The sequence below is a fragment of the Buteo buteo genome, chromosome 6 (genome assembly GCF_964188355.1).
Source record: "Buteo buteo chromosome 6, bButBut1.hap1.1, whole genome shotgun sequence".
Classification (NCBI taxonomy): Eukaryota; Metazoa; Chordata; class Aves; order Accipitriformes; family Accipitridae; genus Buteo; species Buteo buteo.
In genome coordinates, this window is record NC_134176.1 from 42,906,862 (window position 1) to 42,928,493 (window position 21,632).

General features: G+C 46.5%; 2 protein-coding genes across 3 annotated transcripts in view; one reads left to right on the top strand and one right to left on the bottom strand.

The window, feature by feature from the left end:
• Window positions 1-4,568, top strand: part of INO80 (INO80 complex ATPase subunit) — a 70,026-nt gene extending 65,458 nt beyond the window's left edge. For both annotated transcript variants that reach the window (XM_075030718.1, XM_075030719.1), the window contains 3 exons: window positions 209-368; window positions 1,184-1,402; window positions 2,013-4,568. In XM_075030718.1, the coding sequence (XP_074886819.1) occupies window positions 209-368; window positions 1,184-1,402; window positions 2,013-2,230 (597 nt within the window). In that variant the 3' untranslated portion in view covers window positions 2,231-4,568. The remainder of the gene's footprint in view (window positions 1-208; window positions 369-1,183; window positions 1,403-2,012) is intronic.
• Window positions 4,569-18,721: 14,153 nt separating this feature from the next.
• CHAC1 (ChaC glutathione specific gamma-glutamylcyclotransferase 1) lies at window positions 18,722-21,249 on the bottom strand. The gene is made up of 3 exons (XM_075030728.1): window positions 20,916-21,249; window positions 20,784-20,819; window positions 18,722-20,539 (listed from the first exon to the last, which is right to left on the bottom strand). The coding sequence occupies exons 1-3, from the start codon at window positions 21,177-21,179 to the stop codon at window positions 20,108-20,110; spliced, it is 732 nt and encodes a 243-aa protein (XP_074886829.1). The 5' UTR covers window positions 21,180-21,249; the 3' UTR covers window positions 18,722-20,107.
• Between the last annotated feature and the right edge of the window lie 383 nt (window positions 21,250-21,632).

The window sequence follows — 21,632 nt, forward strand, 5'->3', positions numbered from 1 at the left end:
TAGTGCTGCTCAGCATGTATATAGAGGGTGTGGTGTGATTAGGCAGATCCTGTATCATGCTGCTAGTCTCACATAGAGAAAAAGAGAGAGAACAGAACAAGTACAATTAATTATTTGTGATTGTATGTCTTTTAAAGATCTTACTATGTTTGTACCCTTCCCTTTCCTAACCTGAGAAGTGAATGGCTTTGTTCTCCGTCATGTTTAGATATCCATTAGCAGTGAATTACATATGGGCTCTATCCCTCCCGATGAGAGCAGTAGTGATATGCTTGTGATTGTGGATGATCCAGCTTCTTCAGCACCTCAGTCAAGGGCAACAAACTCTCCTGCTTCCATTACTGGCTCAGTTTCAGATACCATGAATGGTCAGTACTTTTGCCTTGATTTACTACTAACATTTATTAAACATTGACTTTGTATGTTTATGTGATAAATTTTCTGCATTTTAACCAGAGTATATGCATGGTTGGCAAGATCTGGGGAAAAAATTGCCTGTTCATTGAGAAATTATTTATGATTTGATAGGAAATCTGTTTATCGTCTGTCATTCACCACACTTTCCTCTTTTCTGTGTTAGTTACTCTTAAAAGTTTTGTCCTTTGTTCCTGTGTTACAGAGGGCTCACCTTCCATTATGTGCATGTTACCAAATTACAGACAACCACAGAACTATTAATCTCTAAGCTTTTCGTTGAATTTGCTGTTGGGCTAATAATCAGTTGTCTATTTCCAATAGGTGATTGGAGCAGCTGTAATTTTAAATAATGGCAAATGTTTTTAGCTACCATAGTTTCTATACTGACATAAGTAGAGCCACAGTTCTTGATGAGCTTCTTTAGAGATAGCAGATGGCAGAAACTTCATATCTATCTTCAAGTAAGAAAATGCTTCATCCTGATGTAGAACCTAGAATCCTCCACCTATTTGTGGATTAGATTCATAATAATAATGACAAGTAGCTGGCTAGAATAAGATGTGGTTAATGAAGAGTGAAGTGTTGTATACATAATTTCTTTTCATGGGATCGCTGCTTGCTAACAGTGTCCGTATTAATGTAAATGAAAATATCAGTTAATAGGAACAGTATTAATGTAAATGGTAGGTAGTTAGGTGCTGTACTCATTTGTAAGTCACCTGAAATACTATAGCAGTTACTGTTGTAACATTCTTTTCTTGTTAAGGTGTTTCAATGCAAGATACACCTCTCACTGGGAGATGCCAGTCAGGTCGAAGCCGGGGTCGTCCTAAAGGGTCGGGCAGTGGATCAAAAGGCGGCACCGGGAAAGGCAGAAGCCGGAAATCAATAGCAGGAAGTGCAGCTGCAATGGCAGGCGCCAAAGCAGGGGCAGCAGCAGCCTCTGCAGCAGCATACGCAGCGTACGGGTACAACGTCTCTAAAGGTATGTGGGGAAGGGGAGGCAGCAAACTACCCAGAGCAGAGCCAACCACATGAGTTTGGGTGATTGTTGTTTACAGCTTGTCAAAAAATAGATAAAAAGCGTTGTGTTGTTGGTATTGCTTGTCCATTATATTCCGAGATCCAAGCAGTACACAATGTGACACGGTAATGGTGTGAGAGGATAGCCAGTTTCACCACAGATGACCTTGAGAAGCGAGTCCTGCAGAAGTTTTGTCTGCCCTTTGAATTATCTCACACCAAGTATTTTTCCTCTTGTTTTTTATTTTGGTGTCCAGCCAAATGAGATAATGTTTATCCCGTGGGTATGGCTGTGGCTTTCCTGCATTGCTGTCATGTTGAAGTTACAGCATCAGGTTCCAACATCTGCTAAACTGATGGTGACGGAGCTTCAGCATTACACCAGCTGAAGGTGGCCCAGGGTATAACTGCAAGATGTTTTGTATCTTAAGGACATGCCTCTTAATTGAACTCTGATAAACCATGAATACAGGGTGGTCTTAGGACCGACTGTTAGTATATTGTTTGTTGTTGAAGAGCCACAGGTGGAGTAATATGCTTACATGGAATTTGATTCTCTCTTCCATTGCTAGGCATGTCTGCAAGTAGCCCTCTACAAACAGCAATTATTCGGCCTTCTGGACTTGCAGATTTTGGACCTTCAAGCGCCTCTTCTCCCTTGAGCTCCCCTTTGAGCAAAGGAAACAGTGTTTGTGGGACCCCCAAAAGCTTAAACCTGACCAGCAGTCTCATATCAGAAGCTCCAATTCGGAAGCAAAGCAAAGGTGCCCATACCTCAGGTGGTCGGTAGTAATTTTGAACCCCCAAAGCTTGTCTGAACTGTGTTGGCTTTCAGAGTAGACCACCCTGCCAGTTGAAGGCATGCAAATGAATGCCTTGTTGCTGTCCAGCACGTGTGTGAAAAGAAAATCGAAGCACAATGGGAGCGGGTGGTTTATGTGAGCACTTTGATTATGTGTATTCCAAAAAACTATCTTTGCAGATGCTGCAAGAAGGAGGGAAGGGAGTCTGGGGTAACTGGGGTAAGTGATAGCTTGTGTTTTATTGACACATCTGACAAAGCTTCCCAAGAAAGCATCCAGCTACTCCATGCAATACCCTGCAGCTGTGTGTGCTTGAAGACACACCAGTACACTTTCTCTCTTGTAGCTTGAGGTGGAACCCAGTGTTAGTTTTATCCAATGAAATCAGTATCTGAACCCCAGGATACTGTAGAGTCACAAGACATTTCTGTACTGGCAGCTGGTCAGTGTACAAGCGGGGGTAACTGGGGGCTAAGCTGAAGATGACGTGTAATCAGAAAAAATCTTGGATTCTTCTAGTGTGGGCCTCTGGGTTCTTTAAAGGTTTGAAATGCAAAGGAAGGTGTCTCAGGTGGTTTCCAGGGAATGGACTCTTTTCAGCACCGTTTGTCCGGAAGAGGTTCAGAGCCGCAGAATACAGAGCGCTGGCAGGCCTAGTGAGAGCAGCAGCAGCACTGCCTCTGCTTCACGCAGTGGAAGAAACCACAAGCCAGTGGCTTGGTTTGCATTTCAGAGTTCTCATCAGCATGAACACTCTCTGTGTTCGGAATGATTCCTCCCACTTTTGAGGTGTGCAGAACTCTTAAAAGCTTAGAAACAAAATAAGGCTCCATTTGTACAAATCTCAAGAAGAGGGAAAGCTGAAGTGCCGAGGAGGAGTTTGCTGCTGCTCCTCTCACTGTGCCATAGCAGAGCATGGTTCTGCAGCTTGCAGTGCTGCAAGGGGAGCAATGAAAAACAGTCCTGAGAGAGAGAGACCTGTGCCATTCCCCCTTCCAGCCAAATCCTGGGAAAAAAATTTGTCTTGTATCCCAGCCATCCATTGACTGTTCTTCTAGTGTGTTTTCCCTTCATCTTTGTGATCATCACACATACTAGCTTGGTTGAGTTCACTGCGGTGTGCGGGTACCAGTAGCCATGTCCCGTAAGGCTGATAGAAGGCAGCGCTGCCAGTGCCCATCTGTGTTCTCATTCTCTGGTTGCTCCTTCCCCGTTCTCAATGCACAACCCCCCCCCCCGTAGCCCCTTGCTTTGCTGTAAGCATTGTCTGCATTGCACTGAGATTTAAGTGTGGGGCAGTTCTTCTGTCTGACACATTGAATTAAAAGGCTGTTCTGCCGGGGCACTTTCATCCCTTGAGAGAGAAGCAAGCTGAGTTGCAGGTCTGGGCTGTGACAGTGGAAGATAACTTTTTTTATTATTATAATTTTTTCCAACCCCAAATCCTTTGCCTGGCGTCCTACAGTGTGGAGCGAGTGCTTCCTGTTGGCTCTGCCTCTAATTTGCACACCTGAAAATAGCAGAACTGAGCTTAGTTAGATTGATTTTTAAACAGATTTGCAGGGGATAATTGAGGGGGAGGTGGTGTTTAATTAACTCATGAAGACTTCCCCCTTCCCCTCCTATTCACATGTATATATGATATTTAGAGGGAATCAGACAAATGCCAAGCCTTTTTTTCTCTTTGAATGTGCTGTCTATTTTTATAACTGAACTTGTACATATGTATAAAGAGAGACACATCTTTCTTTTACTAACTGGAGAAGAAAATCTTAAATAAAATGGAGTGAGATAATTTTATGTAAATCAGTGTCTTTGTGGTTTTTATGCACATAGTAGTATGAATGGGAGGATTAGGGAAGAGAGCATGGAGGATGTGCATCTGGAGACATATGTTGCTCAATGTAATGCTCTAGAGGGTCTACACTCTTCCGAGTATCACGTTTGTAACCTTTTTCAGTTACAGCTGTACCCTTATCGCATGTCTGTATTCACTGATTATAGGTGATGTGCAGCAGATCACAAGAAAACAGAAGCAAGTGTGTAATTACATAGTACCTGAACTATGATGGTTGAATTCAATACAGTTGATCATTTTGGGACATCATTCTCTACAGTTTTTTATTTTTCTTCCTTCAGTGGGAGTTGAAAGGACTTTCTTGTGTGCAGTCTTGATTTTCAAACTGCTAGACAGTTGCATCAATTTGTAATCCAAAGTGGAGAGAAAAAAATAATTTGTAACTTGAAAAGATTTCAAAAATGTAATATGTACAGTTGCCTGCTATACTTTTGGAAGATTAAATTACTGATTATTTTAAAACCTGATTATATACAAATATACTTTAAGTCATTTAATCTTCAAAAGAAATGACAAATGACATCCCAAGTTGTGGCAAAAGTAGCGGTAGCCTATCTGCTTGCGAAACAACATTAACATTGCCACCAGAGATGAGGAAAAGGCTGAGGTACTTAATGCCTTCTTTGCCTCAGTCTTTAATAGAGAGACCAGTTATCCTCAGGGTACTCTGCCCCCTGAGCTGGAAGGCAAGGATGAAGAGCAGAGTATACCCCCCTTAATCCAGGAGGAAATAGTTAAGTGACCTACTACGCCGTTTGGACACACACAAATCTATGGGAGCAGATGGGATCCATCCAAGAGTACTGAGGGAGCTGGCGGAGGTGCTTGCCAAGCCACTCTCCATCATCTATCAGCAATCCTGGTCAATGGGGGAGGTCCCAGATGGCTGGAGGCTTGCCAGTGTGATGCCCATTTACAAGAAGGGTCGGAGGGAGGATCCGGGGAACTACAGGCCTGTCAGCCTGACCTCGGTACCGGGGAAGATTATGGAACGGTTTGTCTTGAGAGCACTTGCGTGGCAAGTCCAGGATAAGAAGGGGATCAGGCCCAGTCAGCATGGGTTTACGAAAGGCAGGTCCTGCTTGACCAACCTGATCTTCTATGACCAGGTGACCCGCCCAGTGGATGAGGGAAAGGCTGTGGATGTTATCTACCTTGACTTCAGCAAGGCCTTTGACACTGTCTCTCATGGCATACTCCTTGAAAAGCTGGCGGCTCATGGCTTGGACAAGTGTTCTTTTCGCTGGGTGAAAAACTGGATGGATGGATGAGCCCAGAGGGTTGTGGTGAATGGGGTGAAATCCAGTTGGCGGCCGGTCACAAGTGGTGTTCCCCAGGGCTCGGTGTTGGGCCCCGTTCTGTTTAATATCTTTATTGACGATTTGGATGAGGGGATTGAGCGCACCCTCAGCAAGTTTGCAGAGGACACCAAGTTGGGAGGCAGGGTTGATCTGCTCGAGGGTAGGGAGGCTCTACAGAGGGATCTGGACAGGCTGGATCGATGGGCTGAGGCCAACTGTATGAGGTTCAACAAGGCCAAGTGCCGGGTCCTGCACTTGGGTCACAACAACCCCATGCAGCGCTACGGGCTTGGAACGCTGCCCGGTGGAAAAGGACCTGGGGAAGTTGGTCGACAGCCAGCTGAATATGAGCCAGCAGTGTGCCAGGTGGCCAAGAAGGCCAACGGCATCCTGGCCTGTGTCAGAAATAGCGTGGCCAGCAGGAGCAGGGAGGTGGTTGTCCCACTGTTGTCAGCACTGGTGAGGCCGCACCTCGAGTCCTGTGTTCAGTTTTGGGCCCCTCACTACAGGAAAGACATTGAGGTGCTGGAGCGTGTTCAGAGGAGGGCAACCAAGCCGGTGTGGGGCCTGGAGCACAAGTCTAATGAGGAGCGGCTGAGGGAGCTGGGGCTGTTTAGTCTGGAGAAAAGGAGGCTGAGGGGAGACCTTATCGCTCTCTACAGCTACCTGAAAGGGGGTTGTAGCGAGGTGGGTGCTGGTCTCTTCTATCAAGTAACTAGTGATAGGACAAGAGGAAATGGCCTCAAGTTGCACCAAGAGAAGTTTAGATTGGATATTAAAAAAAATTTCTTTACTGAAAGGGTTGTCAGGCATTGGAACAGGCTGCCCAGGGTGGAGTCACCATCCCTGGAGGTATCAAAAAGCGTGTAGGCAAGGCACTCCGGGACATGGTTTAGTGGGCATGGTTGAACTCGATGATCTTGAAGGTCTTTTCCAACCTAAATGATTCTATGATTCTGTGAAACTTGCATCAGGCTAACAAATTCAGGAAGATCTAATGTAGCAGTAAAGTAAATGATATGCTACATCATATCCAGTTCAATTTCTGTAAAAAGTTAAATTTAAGCAGATGCATTGTTCGTAGTATGCATCATAGAAGAACTGAGATTCTGTGATATTAATCAAGGAATTAGGAAGAATTCATGTGACGGCTGTTCTATTCCAATTTCTTCATTTGGGGAAGGAAGTAGTGCTAGAAAGACAAAGGCTGGGAATTTTTTAAGGAGGTGGAGGCAGTTTTGTGATCAACGCTGTGGGGAACGCTTCTGTTGAAGTGAGTAAAACGGACGTGCACACTGAAGCTTTGTTCTTTGCGGTTTCAGTCTGAGCATCTTTTCGTTCCGACTGCATGTTGTGCACTTGTCTTACGGATGATCCTGAGAGAAAGGATGAATTGCAGTTGGTGAAAGTCACTTTTCCTTCAAGGGATCAAGGTATTCGCTACTGACAGAAACAGAATATTGAATGAACCGAGTTTGTGTTCTAAGCTGGAATGGTGAAATAGATGTCAGTATGTTTGGGGGGATGTTGGGAATGCTGTGTGTTCCTCATTCCTCACCAATTCCTGCAAAACTGTTAAATACAGTTCACTGATTAATACTACTGTTGAAGACTTTTAAAGGTGATAATTTTCGTAGGTCATCTGAGAAATTAGGACTAAAAAGCGCTGTTGTGTCCCACCCTCACACACATTTTTGTAGTTTAGCCTGTAAGGGATGTCTAGTTCAGCAGAGTCACCAGAGCACCCGTTCTTCCCACTTGCCACTCATGGTCAACAAAGTCTTACAAAGCAGTGATAAAATTAAGTCTTTAATAGTTAAAGACCAAAAACTGCAACTGCAGTATTTTCCTGGCAGAAAGCAAGAGGGATTGAAACCGTTATCTTCTTTCAAAAAATATTGCAGGGTAGTTGCAGACAAGGTAAGGGGTTTTCCTTCTGACCTCTAATGCTGAATTTAACCTTTAAGCATGTGGACAAGATATACCGGCCAGGCCACTGATAAAATGCAACATTATGAGCCCCAGTGCAGTTTGCTCTACATCTTCTCTCTGGATGTGGTTAATCTTCAGCACCCTGGAGGATGGCAAAGCCAAGCAAAAAAGCTGGGGAAAAAAACCGAGCCAAATGATGCATCAAAGAAGCAGGAGAAAAACTTCTTGCTCACCACAGACAGGTTGTGAAAGCCAACATATAAGATCATTATGTTGTAAAAATAGAGCACTTCAGTATCCTCTCAACTGCTCTGCAAAATCATGTGTATCAGATAGGGACTTGCAACACGCTGTCCGCAGAAATTCTTGGGTTTAGCTGTATAGTCACTGTGCAGTCCCTTCCACACAAACTCTTACCACTTCTTAAAAATTGTTTGGTTCCTTAGCTTCATGGTGTTTTCAGAATGCTTCAAACTTCTGTTTTGAATTATTTTGTGATCAATTGGAGTCCACTTAATCTAAATCAAGGGGAGATTAATTAGCCTGCAAGCCATTTTCTCTTTCTATCATGGGTCAAGTCTGTTGTCCTCATTTAGTCAGCCACTAGACCTCCTCTTCCTATTCTGCAATGACATAAACAGGTTGCTGCAGGAGGGTTTTCACCTAGAAGTGCTTTAATCCTTACCTTCAGGATATTAATACTGCACTGTCCAAATGTGGTGTTATTTCCTTGCCTTCTCCCCTTTCTGTTGCATGCTTTCCCCACCACAGTGTATCTTCTGTCTCATGTTCCGTTTGTAGAAAGCTTTCTGTCTGCCTAGGGCTATATCTTGCTTTATTCCCATATTCCCAAAGTATTTCCTTTAGCAGCATTTCCCAGTGGGGGAGGCACACAAAGATCAGTGGGAAAAGCTCTGCATGGAAGGAATAGGGACCTGCACTACTTTGATCGTAGCTCAGGAACAGCCGAGTTGCAGCTGGGAGGAGGAAGAGCACAATCGATAAAATCACTTGAGGGCAGGATGTGGATCGAGGTAATTTGGGAAATGCTGCCCTGTGACCACTGCACTGCCAGTCCTGATCTCCTACTCTCCATGGAGCGAGCTGGCCTGCTTCTGCTCCCAGATATACTTACAGGCTCCTCAGCTTCTCAGTTCTGCTGTCTTTCTTTTTTGGTGACTATTCAGTCTGAAACACACATTAGAACTCTGAGGAAGCCTTACAGGCATGTCTTGTGCTCCCCTTCCTGCTCAGGAAGGGACGGTGATGCACTCCCTGCTGTCCTTTGGAAATTTCTGCTCGAGTGGCCAGAAAATCAATTTGTAGCTCACTACCCAAAGGGATGCTGCTTGCACGTGAAGTATAACTGAGACACGTACGCTAAAATAAAGGCAATCATGTCTTACGCTCCTAGGTGTAAGCACTCACTGAATTGTGAAGGATTGTTTTTTCATTTGCAGCCTGCACCAGGTGCATAGCAGTGAATGAGAGAGGGGAAGGGACAATTCATCCTTTCTCTCAGGATCATCATTACTAGGATGCTACAGATGGCCCGGCTCTCAGATTCAACCATCAGGTCTGTATTGTAAACAAGTCTTTCTTGTAGCACTCAGATTAGCATTTGCTCCTCTGAAAAGCCTGCAAGAAACACCTTATGAAATGGAGAAATGCATGATAAGATGAGCTGGGTTTCCTCCAGCTTCACCCTCTTTTGAGCTCTTGCCTCTTCCCTCAGGAAAGTGAAGTTACTCCAAAGCTAATGGGCCTTCCAGGCATTTTGTACTGAACTCTTATTTACATAATGTTTTTTTAGGGGCATACGAGGGAATTCGTTTGCATCCCAGGCATGAGGAAGTGTTTCAGTACTCAGGTATGAAATGATGACTCCTTCCTTGCCTAGCTGATGAACATCACTGATAGAATGAGGTAGGGGAGGAAAACACTGAAACACCACTTCTGCGCCTACTTGAGTTTCCCCATGGACTGTCTCTTCCTTCTTTGACAGTATTGCTGGTTGTGTTAAGTCTGCTGTACTTAACAGGAGCTGATGTGAGCTTCTAAGCACCCAGGGACTACGGTATCCCTTGTCATCTCCGTGACATTTGTTTGCAAGCACCTGGTTTTTTTCCTCCCTGCTCCTTAGCCTCACCCAACTCTTCTCGAGACCCAAGTGTTGTCTTCAGGGCTTTTGTTTGGCAGGAGAAATGTTTCTGTTCAAAGGCGTTAATTTTTAAATGCATGACCCTCATAGCCTTGCATGTCAGTGTTATGAGAACTGTGAATTAAGACAAAGCTAAGCATATCTGTAGTTTCTGCACACGGTTACCCTGAATAAACCTTCACCAACTTTTTCAAAACCAAGAAGAACTGTTATTGTTGCTCGGAGATTAGAACCTATTTGGAAATTTACTACTGGTTTGGACTGTCACACAAAACTGATGTGTAGGATTGGACTATTTGTTAAATTTATTCAAATTTTCTTATTCATAACAAGAAACTAGTGGCTTTCTTCTCAAGATGTATTTAACAAATGCTATCCTACTAGGAGAAGCAATTCCTGTTTATCTCACCTCTCTATCTATTCTTGTAGTTCCTCTGATGTATCCCTACATCTTCCCATCTTGGCCTTCCTCTAGGAAGGAATAAATCACAGATGGGAGCTCACTCTCCATACCGTGATAATATGTCGTCTGTCTTTCACCTGTCTGTCTTTCAGGTTTCTTTTAAATTCTGGTGTTACAATTTCCCCTGATGTTACAGTAGAGTTCAAACACAGAAATTCTCATTTGTATTCAGGCTAGCGAATGCATTTCAGAATTTTACAGCTACAGCATGGACAAGTGGTTTTATGATGCTTGCTCTGCAACGATGTTCCCGAGTAACTCCCCTCCCAGGTAGGCTCTTTGCGGAGAAAGAATGTTTGCGTTAATTGGGAACAACTAGTTTCTAATTCACATAATTCTTTAACTGACGTAACTTTTCTCCATAGACAAGCCTAAACTTGTATTAAACTTGCTCTAAAACCCATCTAACTTCCTCCCAGAAGTGTCTTCAAAGCAGTCACCTTTGGTAGCCCTTATCCTCCCCGCAGTCAGTCTTAACTGGCAGTGCACAGTGTCTGTATTTCACTCAGCCTATAGAAGGTAGCTGGGTTTTTTTTAAGAATGGAAGAGTCAGCAAATTTTACGCGTAGTTGGCTGAATGTTGCTTTTTATTATTTTTTTAAACTACATTAAGCTTTTGGCATGTGACTGCAATTAGCTACGTGCTGATGAGCGCAGTGTGCTGCTGCCCAATAAATGCAATGGCACGCGGCCGGATACAGCCTTGAATAACGCGTCATTGCCTCTGACAAAGCTCCGGGGTTTTCCTTTGCAAGCAGAGGAAACAGAAGGGATGTTCGGACTATACAAACTTTTAGAGGATCTTGAAAACCAGCATCCAAAGAAACCTTTCTTTTGGTCACTCCGTGCATCTGGTGGGTGCTGATGTGAGGGCTCTTTTGCATCTTGTTTCTTCTTGTTCCTTCCATAGAGTTCACATGAACACTTTTGTAGATGACTTCTCCATTCCACTAGACCTGTCTTGTCTTGACATTTAATCCAGATTTGTCTTTGATTCAGTCTCACTTACAGCCATAGTACTATGGTATTTCTTTGAAATGGATCTTCAAATAGCTCTAAAGATGCATAATGGTACATTTCAATCTCTGGATTTTGAGTGCTCCTGAAACAGTAATTCAGCTTTGTGATGTCTGTTTGTCCAGGTGACTGCAGTCTTTCATCATTCTCTGTTATGTTCAGAGTTTGGAAGAAGTTCCTGTACCTAACTTGTAGTCATAATTTTACTGTGATATATATTTAATCTGGCTAGCACAAAAAAATAATTGCTGCCTAGTTTTTTAGTAATTTGTCACTCAGCTCAATTCCTATTGACTAGTTGAAGACTTACCGACATTGTGATGCTGAATCCGTAATGCACAAGTAGGTTTTTAAACACGGTATTGATCTGGGACTGGAAGTCATGATGATTTCTTTTATGGGCTGCTATAACCCCAAGTGATTTATATGTTTTTTAAACCCACCATCGTGAGCTTTGCAGAAGGCGGCTTGCTTCCCTGACTTTGATAACTTGCTATTAGCATATGCAATCAGAGGTATAATTTGTATAATTAATGTAATTCGGTTACACTGCGGTTTGCTCTCCTTAGCTATGTATCATTGTGTCTGTCTGGAATCAAAGAACTGAATGCTAAGAGTGACAGCTGGTTTGGTAGAATATTCACAGACAGATTAGAGAAGCCCAGCTCTTCCTTGCAGCGATATAATTGATAGCAAATGAGAAAAGTAATGTTGTTTAAGTTTTTAATTTAAAACAGATCTCATGTCTGAGATGTTGCAGGAATAAACACGTGAGAAGTTTGGAACTGCCAGCAGCTGTAAGCCTCAGCCATTAGCTAAAAAAGCTTGAGGGACTGCAACAAATTCAAGTGATTTGCATAAAAAAAAAAACCACCCCAAACTATATAAAAATGTTTCTCCGCTAAGCTTAAATCTTAGCTGGCAAGTAAGTATTATGCAAGCTTAGGCACAGGAAGGTTTAAGAATACTGAGAGCAAGTTACTAAACTTGGAACCACACAGGTCCCCATTAGGCGATGGCAAACATAAAGGTATCCATGAAAATTTCATATGACTCGCTCATGTTTGCATCAGGATCTAGTGCTGATTACATGAGCACACACTATCTTTTTTCTGACGTGGTATCTTTGAATATCTAACATACAGTTCCAAGTACTCTGAAAAACATCATCCCTCAGTGTCTCACATTGTGCATTCAAAGTTACTGTATGCTTTTGAAATTGTGTTCTTGATGTCTTAGTTCTCCATCTGTATAATGGAAAAAATACCTCTTCACAAAGGTCTTGTGAAGAGGAATTAAAGTTTACAAAGGTGCTACAGTGATTTGCAAAGGTTGCTGTAGTGATTTGCCAGAGAAAAGTCAAAATGGGGAACGGTCCCTCTGCATTTGGAGCAAGGTGTGCATAAACAGAGAGAGAGATACAGGAGAAAAAGGAATCGAGCTGCTGCTCATTTTTAGCATCCTCCATCAGGTGAAATGAGGCAAGAATCCTCTGGGAAAAAATAGTGGATATTTATTCGCAATGAAGCTAGTCCCACAGTTACTTTTTATACTCAGCCCTGAACTCACCTGCCCTAAAATTATAGGATGTATTTCCAGGAGTAGATTCAATGTATCTGTAGTTTAGAGATACAAATGCTGCCAGAACTGAGGGTGCTGTGCAGCAACAAGAGACACAGTTTCATCTGGCTCCTGCCTAACAGGTCCAGAGGTAATCGAGTCTCTTAACAGTCCCTGTCAAAGGGAAGATGAAAAGCAGCATCTAGCAGAGCCCTGGGGAGCTGGGCATTCCTGCTCTTTTCCCTCTCTAAAAATGGGATTGTGTGTTCATGGAGAGGAACGTCTTGGAGAAAAACACGCTCATAAAGCAGACTAAAAGAATGAATTTGGGTATAATCTAAAATGAATTTATGTATAATCTAAAAGCCTGCTAGCTGTTTGAAACACACTTTTGGTCAATTTTACTTAAAGAAATGGGTCCTTCACTGGCAAACAAAAATAAGGGAGGGATTTCAGCCCATGATGTCTGTAGAAGCATCCTGAGGACAAAGCTGCTGACCGCAGTTGTCTGTAACAGTATCTCCCAGCCCTGTGCACCTCCGGCCCATCAGCAACTTGTCAGCCGCAGTGCCGGGAGGTCACTTGCCGCACTGGCGGTTGCGGTGACATGTGAAATCGCAGACACCAGCGCTGCCCCGGTGCCAGGTGCCTGCGGGGTGAACAGAGGTAACGTCAACACGTCCACGGGCAGCCCCTGCCTTTCCTCGCTGTCCCCGGGGGCCAGGGCAGCGCCTGCTCCCCCCCACCCGTCCCGTGGCATCACGCGCTTCATCGGTGCCGTCTTGGAGTTTGGAAAGGCTGCTGTGCCGTCTAGACAAGGAGGGGATAAAAGGCTGCTTTTTTTAGTTTGTTTTCTAAATGTTTTCAAATGTCACATATGCTTTTTGTAGACGGAGTTTAATATCAGCAAGCTGTTTGTGGTTGCCCTCGAGGCGGTTTGTTTGTAGATGAGGCTATAATTGCTGTAAGTGGGTTGGAAGCGAGTCTGTGAAATGACTTCAATATTGTCTGTGCTGCTGGTGTCGCTCGGTCCATAGCTCCAGTTCAAAGCAAAGCAGAGAGCCGAGGCCATAAGCCAGCGAAACCCAGTGCTCCCGTTAGCCTGGACTGCTCGCGAGCCTCCCTTCACCTGTGAATGAGGGTACATGGGGCAGGGGCAGTGCTGGGCAAATGAGCACGTCATGTCATGTGTGTGCACGTGCTAGCGAACGCCCCGGTCTGCAGAAATCTGCAGCTGGAAGTATGATCACCGACTTCGTGCAGAGCGTGGGGTGGTGTGCCCGATGCGCTGGAGGCCGTCTGTGACGGCTCTGCACGCTATCTGCTTGCACGCCACGGCTGAGCCGCAGGGACCCGGCACGTGCCCTCTCAGCCCAGATGCACGTTCGTCATGTTTCTGAAGGACAGGCTTGCTAACCAGCAAGGCTGAATGAAACCTCGCCTCTCCAAAAGTCATCCTCTGACTTGTCTTCCCGTGGGTGAAACGCTTACAGATTTCCGGGGGCCGCAATAGCCGGTATCTGCTTGCAGACAAAGCAGCACTCTGGGGCTTGCTCCTACTTACGTGAGCCAGCGGGGCTCGAGCAGTTGGGATAAAAACTTCCCCTTTCCTTTGGTGACAGGAGTTTTAGGTGCCAGCAGCTCTCAGGTGTCTCTTCAGTTGTCAGGCTCGGGCCAAACTGATCCCTGGGGGTTTTATGGAAGCTTCATGGAAATGAGTCCCATTAAAACAGTGAGGTGAGGGAGGCAAAAAGCAGTGTAAACAGGAGGACATAAGAGAGAAGTCTTTGTTCTTGTGTCCCCGGAGCAGCCCAGCGTGGTCTGAGAACAGTGTGGTGTCCCCAGCTAGGAAAACAGCACCTCTCTGTCTTTGAACTTCCCTGACCTTTTACGTTATTTCAGTCTCATTCTCTGGAGTTCAAGGTACTGGCTGTGCTTCAGGAATTCGCAAGCATAAACACTCATCACTGTGGCTGGCACTACGATGAGATGAAAAGGCAGTTGGGAAAGAATAAAACACATCCAAAAGCCAAACAAAAAGTATACAGGGTTTGTAAACAAAGCATGTAGAGCTTCCCCAGTGCTGCCCAGAATGCCCACTTCCTTCCACCCTCCTTTCCCTCCCAGGCCCAAGGCTCTTTTAAAGCTGTACAGGGCTTCTCTCATAACTTTAATACAGCATATAAATTAGGGAGGTTTTCACTTAAGCCAAGGCAACTCGTTAGTAGGAAATTCCAAAGTCCGCTGAGCAGCTGCTGGTTTTGCTGCAAGTGTAGTTTTTCCATAGCCTGACTGTAAATCTATTTTTTTCTTCCTTCCTGGTCCTCCCATGCGTGGGGAACCATGCTGTGCTGAGCCAGGCTGCGTGCCGGTGGCACATCGCTGCCCGCTCATCCACTGAGACTGCACTTTTTTATGTTGCACCTGAATTCTGAAAAACCCTTTGGATTTGGTGCTACTGAAGTATGTGCCGTGTTGTGAAAACTGGCAGTGCCAAAGTGAGAAGTCTGACCCTGGGAAAATCTCCTATCCAAATACTGCTCAGCCATTTTCCTCTCTGCCTTTGGGATGAGGTTATTGAGCTGAAGGTGATATAACCCAATTTAAAGTTTCACGAAGGACTTCCAGGCCTAGATTGACTGCCAGGTTTTGGGACATGTTGGCAATGCCACCATTCTGGCACTGAACTCTGTGGAAGGTGTTACATGGAGAAGCGTCGAAGTGCCCAGGTGACCACGTCTGCATGTTTTGTGCTGGATATTTTACACAAAGTCAGTCTCGCTTGTCCTGGTGCAGCTGTACACCCGGTAGACCCTCTTTCTTTCCCCTGCTTCACCATCCAATCTTTCCTGGTAGCAGGAGCAGAATAACGGGCTGTTACCAAGCCAGACGCTGTTTCTGGACACCTCTGCTCTGTATACAGCGTGCATGAAGTGCTGTCCAGCCTCTGCTGCAGATGGGAAGCCCTCGTCGGAGCGCAGCCTTTGCAGATTCTGTAACAGCAGAGCACCGGCTGCTCTCTTGCTTGCACCAGCCGGACAGCCTGTATATCGCTGCAGAGGCTGTCCAGGAGCAGCGATAAGCATTCTTTGGTTTTTTTAATCTTTTGCTTTTCCTCTGCCTGTGAAACATCTGTAGGTAATTAAATCCACATTTCGGCCTGTCTCTTGAGCGGCAAGCAGACACATATGGAATAACACACGCGCTACATACAACCAGCTGCAGCTCCTGTAACAGCTGCTCAATCCAGCATGTGCCATTCCCTGTGACTTGCACGCCACCCGCAAGCCTCTCCCCGCCACGTGTGGCAGAGCCCCAGGGACCCTCTCGAGACGGTGGGTATGCACGTGGAGCTGTGCCTCTCCCCTTCAGCTCCTTCTGGGACTGAGATCCCACGCTGGCTCCTCAGTAGCCTTCAAAGTCTGCGCTGGCCCCACTTTCTGGATGCTTAAACATACATTCTCCTCAGGTAGACTCAAGCAGGCTGTTGGCCGCTTTTCCACCCAGCTGAGGAAGGCTGGTCTGTTCCCCAGCCCCCTTCCTAGGCCACCATCCTCTCCTACCACCTCCCTCCCTCCCTCGCTAAGCTGCATGCCTGTATTGCCAACAACCACAACTACGAGTTCGGTCTCGCTAATTTTCTGACCCGGCATCTCATCTAGAAAATTACATGAAGCACAGGTAAGTTCACACTTTGGTGATGCTATATTTGAACGACATTATTACTAAAGCTGGAGTCACCTTGGTAGAGATTTACCTGCGTGAAGTCTCCTCGCTTCTTGACACTCTACCTTGAAACTGAGATGATACTGTAGCACCTAAGAACCAGAGACTCTTTCTTCTGATTTTGTCTCCTTTGAATCCTTTTAACATTGCAGAGTTTGTTTATCCTTTCTCCTGCCCTATTAAGGACCATGTGCCCTCAGGAGTGCTTTATACATATGAAGGCCAGGGCTGGATTAGCTGTTGTCATCTACTTTATTTAGCTGGCTGTGCCACTGCACTGGGTAGCTCCTGTCCTAATGTATTCAAGGTACTGGTGACTCAGGCCCGTGTCCCAGGGCTGTGTGGGAGCTGCTGGGCAAGAAAATGGAAAAGGTTGAAGAAGGGACTGAAATCATATGAAATGTGCTGGTTTTAGACTTGGGAAGTATGTGACTGATAGCGCTTTTAAACATGTCTCTATTGCAACCGGTTTCTAATGTAAGGTGACCTGATAGGCACAAGCTTGTTATAGGGAAGTCAGAGAAGAGAAACGTGCGTGTGCAAGAGGAAGCCACTAGATAGGGAAGCACCTCCAGAAACATCGGGCAGCACTTCACAAACAAGGGCGGTTGTCTCACCCTCTGACAAAGTGAGTGCTCTTTCCCAGGCCAGTGGTAGAGCTGCCAGAAGCTGGAGCTGCACCCGCAGCCAGCTGCTTTGCCTGGAGCTGGCAAGTCATGACATGAGGAGAGGAAGCCTGTAGTGAAACATGTAGGGGGTAGGACACTGTCCTTGTGTGCCACCGTTGGCCTGGCACTCCCAAGCGCCATGGCTGTGTGACGGCCTCCAAGCAGCAATTCTCTTCCTCATGTTTGGTTTGTCAGAGGCAAGCCACCATGGTCCCGTCTGTGAGTAGCAGTACAAACATCATAAGGTGGGCATATAGCTAATGTTGCAGGGTGCTGTCTCTCCTCAGTCACATGGCCAAAGTTCAAATCTGGGATGTTAACCTTTTAAATTCATCAACTGACCAAAACGTGACCTGTTCCTAGGCTCAGAGGACACAATAAAAGCCTCAGGAGAAAGAAGTTATGTGATACCTCGTTGTCTGTCTTAGTGACTCGAAGCTGCAGTGACAGGATGACAGCAGCAAGCCGCCACATTCACCACTCCTGAAAAGAAAATGGGGTCCTTTTTTTGGAATTCCTCTGGAAAGAACTCATTGGGAAGAAAAGAGTAGTTCAGTGAAGCAGGGGATCTGTGCTTAAAATACTTAATTTTTCAAGGGAAGAAGAAACAGCAGCTGAAGGAACAGTCCTAGCACTGATGGGTTGTTCACAAGCACTCACTGCTTGTCTTTTACCAGTGCTGTGAAAGATCATGGGGCCAACCCAGGCTAAACAGGATGAACAAAGCAAGGGGATCTCCACGTGAGATGGCGATGCAGGTTGCTTAGCTGCCTATCTGCTATCAACTCCTGTCAGTGGTGTCTTTGTGCCTTTGGAAATTTGAAGTGTGAAGAAGTTTTTGTTTTATCTGCAGATACTTTGGTCTCTGACCCCAGTCTTGTACTAGTAAGGGAGCGTTCCCTCACAGGTAAGCTGATTCTTTAACCCTTTGATTTTCCATGTGGGGGATACAGCCCCCATGGGGAGATGCAGCAGCTCAGTTGAAGTGAAAGCCTCCACGGAACAGGGAAAGCATAATTTTCTCTAGTCTATTATCCCTGAAACATGCACGTGCCTTTAATTAGTGGTAAACTCAGCTGTTTCAATTAGTTTTCACTCCATCACTCAAGTCTTAAGGCAGGTAATACTGATAGGCACAGTGATCTCCTAGTGCTGAGGCAATGGTTGGTAATGAGAGGAATCACAAGGGCAGCTGTATACTACCCCTGTACACAGCACACTGCACAAGGCAGAAGAGAAATAACTCTCTCCCTTACTGCAGCCAACAGATCTGGCTGCAGCAGCAGTTTCTTGTCCTTCCACTATTACTTCTTGGAAACAGTAATGCCAGGTTACACTCAGAACAAAAATATCCTTTGCCCTACCAAGGGAGAATGGCATTTCTGGGCCTGCCCTGTACAGTCAGGAGGGCTGGCTTACATCTGTTGTCAGCACTAGCACTCCAGAATCAACAAGAGCTGGAAGCTGGGAAGAGAAAGTCGCTGAATCCCCTTTTCTCAAAGAGAAAGAGTCAATGGGTATCTTCCAGTAGATCCAGCAGAGGCAAGCTGGTCAGCAGTGAGGTTTGTTTTTTTTGTTGTTGGTTTGTTTTTTTTTTTAAAACAACAACAAAAACCAACCACAGGAACCACAGCAACATTACCAGCTAAGGTTTTGGGGTTTTAAAAAAAAACCAAACAAAAACAACAACAAAAAAAAACCCACAAACAAAAAACCCCACAACAAAAAAAAATTTAAAAAGAAGGATCAGTTTGATCTTTAAAGTCAGTAATGAAAAAGACCAACACCAAAGTACAGAAGACTAACTTTGTCAGTTTGTTTTATTACTGGGCACAGCACAGTACCACTTCATATACACACAAGCCACAGTAATACAAACAGTCCCTATCTTTTTTCATAATAAAAAACCACATGGTATCTGGGAGGAGTCTGATGTCCCAGGGGTCAGCTCTCAAGAGCTATTTTGCTGCAGTTGCAGTAGCAGCAGTTTTCTTACAAAATACTATGGGTTTTCATGCTGTTAATATGTGAAGCTGAAAAGTCTGAGCTTGCAGCAGTGCCTCTGCTTAACGTGATCAAGGCAGGCTTTTCATCGGTAGCTCAAAGACTTGCAAGTATGCTCAGTCACGGTCCTTTGCAGTCAAATAAAAGTGTACCAGGCAGACACCCCAGCATGGAACTAGAACACTCAAATGCTTCTACAGAATCACACATTACCCTGAAGCACCAGAGGTTTATTCAGTACCAGGGCTAGTTAAAATGCTGATGTATCCAGACAGCTTTCCTGCAGGCAGCAGATACTTCCCACACAGCCAGGACCATTTCTTATGGAGTCAGTTAAGTCTGTAGCAGCACAAGGTCAGTGAAGCTTGGAGAAAAGCTTCTGTCATTAAAGCAGGCTTAGCTCCTCAGAAAACTGATTTAAAATCTAGAAGGCACAAATGCAAGGTTGAATGTGGGCTGCATACCACTGTGGCATGTGAGCAGTTTTGATACCCCTCCTAAGGGGAAACACAACACATAATTAGCACAACATTTTTAGAAAATAAGTGCATTACTGTGATCCTTCACAACACAAGGAAGTAGGATCCGCAAGAGCCTACAGAGGCTGGTTCACTTAATATTGCACAGAACTCCTGAAATTTAGTGTCAGGTCGTTGTACTGGAGGTGGGACATGGCAGGGGGAAAAAAAAAAAGTCTTATTTGGCAGAACCTGCCCAAGTCTCCACCACCGCACAAACAGCTTTTTGCCAATCTGAGGTAGAATTACATACATACTGCTTAAACCCAGTCAAGTCCTGCTCAACTAGTCTTCAAAGAAAAAAAAAGTTAAAAAAGTGCACAGAATAGATGAGCCTCTTTCTTCTCTAAAGAAAGTGAGTGCTTCAGGTTTGACCCCTGGAAGCAAGTCTTACAGAGCAAAGTTCCAGCAAAGATCCCTGCTCCCCAACTGGAAAGCAGTGATGGTTATCGCAGTGCTACAGGTAAGGAGTGTAACAGGTACTAATTGCAAGTCCTACAGCAAGCATGTTCTACTCCACTTCCTCCCTCCCCTACTACTTGCTAATTCTCCCTTTATTCACTCGGTCCAGTATGTTTTACTGGAGTTAAGACTGTCCCCATTGCTTTCTCCCTTATGTCCCTTCTACTGGGACCCTGCAAAAAAAAATTTCTATTTCAACCCTTAGACTTCTGAGGGACGCTTGCAGTTTCTTCTAGAGAGTCTTCTGTGTAGTATAGGCATGGAAGGATGGAAGTAAGAGCCTCTTCGATGGAGAAGAGGTGTTTATCTTCTGCCTGAGGACAAAAGTAGCGCATGAAGTCTGCCAGTCGCAGCAAGTACTCAATGTTATGACCAGCACAACCACTTGAGACAATGATTTGAGCTGCAATGTCTTCTTCAGATGCTGGGCCGAGGTAAGAAGGATTCTGGGGTGTTGCAATGTAAACAAGAGCCAGGATGGGTTCCTCCGCATCTTTGTCCTGAGGGTGGAACTTCACCAGCTTGGTGTCGTAGCCTCCCAGGACAGCTTCTCGCATGTTGAGATACTGGAGCGATGCAGCAATTTGTTCCCCGCGGACTTCGTAGGCTACACCCCACGTGCACGCCTAAAAGGGAAAGAGCAAGGTGTCGACGGGATGTTGTGACTGCAGCGGAGGAGAAGTCCGCTAACATTGCAAAGCAAGCCTGCCCCGCTTTGGGGTAACCGCACGACCGGTCAGGGGGTGGAGGAGGACAACACCCCCACCCACCCACGATGCCGGCAGGGCAGAAGAGCACCCGGCCGCCGACATCAGTTTCCAGCTGCTGATGGGGCATCCACCCCCCAGGCCGTTCCCGCCCGGTACTCACCCCGCAGTCCTCCAGCAGCGTCACCACCCGCCCGGGCTGTGAGGGAGAGGCAAGGGGAAAGAGCCGTTAGGAGCCGAGCCCGCGCCAACGGCCGACCAAAGCCCCCCCCGCAACGGCCGCCCCCGCCCTTACCATCCTCTCGCTGCCGCGGTGGAAGGTGTCCCCCTGCCAGAAGCGGCGGCTGTAGCCGCGGATGAAGCCCACCTTGCGCGACGTGAACTCGAAACCCGGCCTCCACACCAGCGAGCCGTACCCGAAGATCCACACCGGCGGCAGCTCCCCGCCTTCCGCCTCCTCCCCTGGGGGCGACGGTGAGGAGGAGATGGGCGAGGAGATGGGGGAGGACGACGGCGGCGGCGGCTCCGGCCGGCCCGGGCACTCCGGTTCGCGCTTCATGGCGGCGTTACGCAGGGCCGAAGGGGCCGTTAACCGGCTGCGGCGCCGCGGGAGGCTGGTGAGGCGGCACGCGCCGCCGCCGGCGCTTTAAAGGGCGGCCGGGCCGCCCGGCCCCGCCCCCGCCCCGCCCCCTCGGTGGCCGCCGCCGGGTGATGCAACGAGGGCGGGATGTTTCGCCGCCGCGGCGGCGCGTGGGGTAAAGCGGGGCGGGGGTTGCGTCAGGCGGGGCGGCCGTTACCCTGGGCCCGCGCCTGGCGGGGGCGGGGCTGCCCGGCGTGAGGAGAAGCGGACCGAGCTCCTCGGCGGGGAGAAGGGGCTGGGGCAGGGCGGGGGGCGGCCGCGGGGGGAGCCGGGGACGGGTGGGAGAGGAGCGATCGGCCCGTTCTGTGAGGGATCGGCGGCGTCTGTGAGGTTTCCCGCCTGGTGATCCCCGGGGGAACGCGTCGTCGTCTG